The sequence below is a fragment of the Morone saxatilis genome, unplaced genomic scaffold (genome assembly GCF_004916995.1).
Source record: "Morone saxatilis isolate NCDOM2014 unplaced genomic scaffold, NCSU_SB_2.0 Contig8, whole genome shotgun sequence".
In the NCBI taxonomy this organism is placed as follows: Eukaryota; Metazoa; Chordata; class Actinopteri; family Moronidae; genus Morone; species Morone saxatilis.
The window spans coordinates 25,506,547-25,511,204 of record NW_023340257.1 but is presented as its reverse complement, the minus strand read 5'-3'; the positions used below and the strand labels follow the sequence as shown (position 1 = coordinate 25,511,204).

The following is a 4,658-nucleotide window of genomic DNA, read 5'->3' as shown; positions in this document are numbered from 1 at the left end:
TGTGTGTGTGTGTGTGACCATACTTTGGATTCATTCAACATTATGGTTAATCTGGTGTTATTATTTTCCTTTACCCAGGGTGGTCCTGGAGCGTAATGAAGTTGCTGCCATTAAGTGGAGCTGGCAAGTCGGTCAGTATCTTGCTCAGAAACATTTAGAACATAAAACAACATGAGGAACGATAAGGTGACCACGATACATGATAAGATAAGCCTGTTAAGAGGCTAGTTCCCATTATATCCTGGAATTTTTATTCACACTGTGCAAAACCAACAACTTCCCTTTGAGAGCAAACAAACTAACTACTCCAAAAACCACAAAGTTTTCGATTTCTACACATAATATATTTTATATAAAGTCTCCATAAAAGCTCTGGAGCTGTTGGAAGGTCTAGGAGCTAAAGAAGGCTAAAATGATGATTCCAGGTCTCTGGATATGTGCATTAAGTTGATCCTGTATGAACTAACTGGGCATCTCTCCTCTCAGGGCTCCTGTTCTCTGCCTTCGCGTTGTGTTTGTATGCTCTCTACAGCTGTATGCCCATAGTGATGAAGCTGAGCAGCGCCACCTCCGTCAACCTCTCACTGCTCACTGCAGACCTCTTCAGCCTTTTCTGTGGGATTTTCCTCTTCCAGTACAATGTGAGCAGACACACACACACACACACACACACACACACACACACACACACACTCATTTTTATACTATAAATATATACCAACAGTTTTAAGAAATTATTAAAAAATTTATATATAAACACTCTTCATTCCCGCCCTCCTATCTGGGTCACAGTGACCTGCTGGATGTTAAGGTGACACAGCAGTGTTAATGAATTATAATAAAGGTTAAAGTGTAATTCCATTGTCAAGTGTTTTCACACAGCTGCATGCTTATACATAGTATAAACTCGTGAGTCCAAAGTCCTTTAAATTACCCTTAAACAACACAAACGGGTTATTTCATCATGTGCTAATCTGAAAATGACACAACTTGGTTTTTCCTGTTTCACTGACATGAACCGCGCGAGAGAAACATAATTTAATTAATTTAATTTGAGTAGTTGAATATTATAATTCTGTACTTCTTCATATGTCTGCCTCATTTAAATTCTCATCGTTTGTACCTTGAATGTTTCAAGTTTCCACATCACACTTGTGTAAGTTGCATATTGGTTCCTGATTGGATCCAAACTAGTTATGATGTCATAAATCCTGCAGGTACACACATACACGTGTTAAACTGAGAAGTGAGCTCAAAGAAACTTTTCATTGTCAAATGCAAATGTGAAAATAGATTTCTGGTGTCAAACTCCGCACAGTGGAGCTCAAACGTCAAAGTGAAGTAACAATAAACAAAAAGATTAGCATCACCTTTGTTCATACACTTAAATCTACCTGTTCGCTCTCTGCCCTGCCTCAGTTCTCTGGACTCTACCTGGTCTCCCTGGTGGTCATCCTCATCGGCTTCATCGCCTTCAACGCTGTGCCAACACCCACTAACAGCACGGACCTCGCCACCTCCTCTTCCACTGGTGAGGAAGGATGCTACGACAATCCTGTGGCCACTCAGAATGACATCACCAAGCAGCAAGTGGTTGTGCGGATCACCACTGAGGTGGGGGAGGAAGAGGAGGAGGAGGAGGAGAGGGAGGAAGAGGAGGAAGAGGAGGGCTTCCGGGCCAACACAGAGACTCGGACGAGGGAGTGATGATGAGGATGTTGTTGTGGTTGGACGCAGCACTAAAATGTGAACTACAGCACAGAAACCTGTCAATATGTCAAATATATATTTTAAACACATTTATTTATTTAGGTTTACTTTTATACAGCAGCATACAGTACATATAGAAATGCACATCTCATCCTTTAATGTTTGAAGTTATTGTGATAGTTAATAATGTTATCAATAGTTCTGAAAAGTTGTGCTGAAGGACGTCCATAAATAAACTCCACATTTTTTCAAAGTCTTGTGTCTCTTTTAAAATCTATTTAATGTCTTACAAAACACAACACACGTTTTCCTCGAAGGCCAGAAAAAAACAAAACAATTATCATATCATAAATAAAGATAATACTTTAATACTATTATTATTGATAGTTTTGACTCTGGTAGGATGGTCAGTAAAACATTTAGACATTCGTTACTGATGTACTGAAAGTTGACCTCTATGGCAAATGTGTGTATTTTTGCTCAGTATTTTAACTGTAACAAAATTGTGGTGCAGAATTACTTGAGAAATTAATTACAACCAGCAGAATTTAGAAGGCAGTAAATCTTTATAGTGCAAAAATATAATGTAAAACAGAACCACAACAAACTGGTTTACACCAAAATGACCAATATGAGCGTCTTCCTATCTGATCTATGGTTATGGTTTGGTTACGTGAGGGCAAAGCACCAATTTAAAGGTTTAGGAAAAGGGAAGTAACACTGAATTTCTGAGATTCTAGTGAGATTTCAACACCAATATCACCCTTTATAGTAAACACAAGAGGCCACGAGCTGGTCACAAAGACAGGACGTCTTCTTCTACATCCCCCTTCCAGGCTTCTTTGTAGCCCACAAATATTTATTCAGTGTGAAATCCAGCATCAACAGACCAGAATATAATGCAGCTAAAAAATCTGGTGCGTTCTCAACGAGGCCTGAAAGTCTATTCTTTCTTGTTGTTTCATATCAATTTAAACCACCCTTCCTATACAATACAAATTAAAACACAATTCTATTTAAAAAATGATATATCGTGTGGCGCAAAGGTGCCACAAATACGTGCAAAGGGTTGAAAGAAGAGAGTAGATTTTAGACTTTCATTTGTTGTTTGGCTTCGATCAAAGATAATATAAAATGATGATATAAAAATGTAGAGAAACTGCTGTTAAGTATATTCTTAGTAATGGAAATAGTGTCAGAATATTGTGCTTTCTTGTAGGTCTTAAACATTGTAGTGACTCTCCTATGAGATGATGATCCCAGCAGACAATCTGAGTTTGAGACAGAGTGATGGAAAGCAGCTACTCCAACACCAAGACCACAGCTGGGATGTTCTGTAGGTGTAAGAGAGACTGTGTGTCTCATTACAATCTTCTCCTCCTCTGGTTGGAAACTTCTTGTTCAAACCTATTCAATCTCCTCCTCCTGATCTCCTCAAGCCTTGCCTCCTCCTCAGTGGGCTGGAAACCATAACGGGGATGTGCAGTCTCTCTCTGCCTGGTCCGTCCTAAAAAATAAATATTATTAACTAAAATTGTGTGTTTTTGTCAGTTTTCTTTGGTCCTTATTCACAGTGAGTGGTGAGACTAACACACTGTTCACACTGTAGTTCAGCAGCATCAGCGCCCTCCCGCCTCCCATTTATTGTGATTCCTGTCTCCTACCTTTCTCATTCAGGCTGTTTCTGATCGCCATTTCTATCTGCTCCTCCTCTGTCATATCTGCAATATCATCCTCTGTGTAATCAGTCGTACGATCGCCTGCATGCTGTGGATCTTCCCGTCGATGTTCTTGTCTAGTCCCACTGTAGCCTACAGACGCATTTACAGGCATTTACGCAAAGATTAATTAAATACAACCAAGTCAGAACCAAACAGAAAGCAATAATGGTTGGATTTCTGTTCTTAACATTTCTTTTTGGGGTGACGCTTTTTAAATCAAAACACTGAATTAATGAGGTAACTAATCTGAAAGCAACCTTGAAGACCAAAGGGGTTGTGAGGGCCTCTTGATTTATATATATTTACCCCTATATCTCAGCATTTCAAACAGTCAATTTGTCAAAAAAAGTATGTATTAATGTAAACATGTATTAAAAATGTATTAAAAGTTACCTGAAATTATCAGGGAAACTCATCTCTGATTAAATAATCTGCTCAAAATTCATCCACATTGCTCAGTTATTGTGTTCACTATTCATTGCGGGTTCATTGTTCGGTTTATCAGCTGTTCTGTACTGTTAATCATTAAATATAATAATAAATATCCATAAAATATGTCACTTAGGGTCTTCAGTTTACACAATGACAGAACATTGTATATACATACATTATATCCCTGTAATATAAATATGAATTCTCAAACACTGTTGTACCTGAGGAGCTGAAGTATGAACTTGGCCGGGGATTATATCCATCAGAAGACACAAACTCTTTAAAAAAAAACAGAGAATTTCAGTGAATATTAGAATATTAACAAGCACTGACTTTGTGACAATACAAAAAACATACACACACACACACGTTCAGACCTGCACATGTCTTCATGATGGTCTCCAGTGGACCCACGGTGTAGAGCAGACCCACCAGGATGCCCGCCAGGTGGCCAATCAAAGAGGTCCTGAAGAAGACGCATTACATTACACACATTACTTTATTTGTTCCTGTGTGGATCGCCACCTTCTTCTTCATCATCACTCAGTTGGTACAGTATCTCACCCGGGAGCAATCAGATAGATCAGCACGAGCTCCACCCAGCTGGCGATGTAGTTGGGCACACGAATATTCAACACGTAGGTCACGCCACCGTGGTTGTAATGGTTGCAGATCACCTTCAGAGCGAACAGGACACCTGGAAACGTGGTTGTATGGAGAAGCTCAGGGATGGATTTGATACATGTATCATTAAAACTTTAAAAGTTATTTACAGTTAATATGATTAATCAATCA

At 39.0% G+C, this 4,658-nt stretch overlaps 2 protein-coding genes across 2 annotated transcripts in view; one reads left to right on the top strand and one right to left on the bottom strand.

Moving 5' to 3' along the window:
- LOC118342121 (solute carrier family 35 member F2-like) overlaps positions 1–1,946 on the top strand; it is a 6,874-nt gene extending 4,928 nt beyond the window's left edge. Inside the window, exons 6-8 of the mRNA XM_035680568.1 lie at positions 79–131; positions 487–641; positions 1,420–1,946. Coding sequence (XP_035536461.1) covers positions 79–131; positions 487–641; positions 1,420–1,707 — 496 coding nt within the window. The 3' untranslated portion in view covers positions 1,708–1,946. The remainder of the gene's footprint in view (positions 1–78; positions 132–486; positions 642–1,419) is intronic.
- A 112-nt stretch (positions 1,947–2,058) lies between these two features.
- LOC118342122 (rhomboid-related protein 4-like) overlaps positions 2,059–4,658 on the bottom strand; it is a 4,960-nt gene continuing 2,360 nt past the window's right edge. The window contains exons 4-8 of the mRNA XM_035680569.1: positions 4,428–4,560; positions 4,241–4,329; positions 4,085–4,141; positions 3,375–3,521; positions 2,059–3,217 (exon numbers count right to left, since the gene is read on the bottom strand). Of these exons, the coding sequence (XP_035536462.1) occupies positions 3,075–3,217; positions 3,375–3,521; positions 4,085–4,141; positions 4,241–4,329; positions 4,428–4,560 (569 nt within the window). The 3' untranslated portion in view covers positions 2,059–3,074. The remainder of the gene's footprint in view (positions 3,218–3,374; positions 3,522–4,084; positions 4,142–4,240; positions 4,330–4,427; positions 4,561–4,658) is intronic.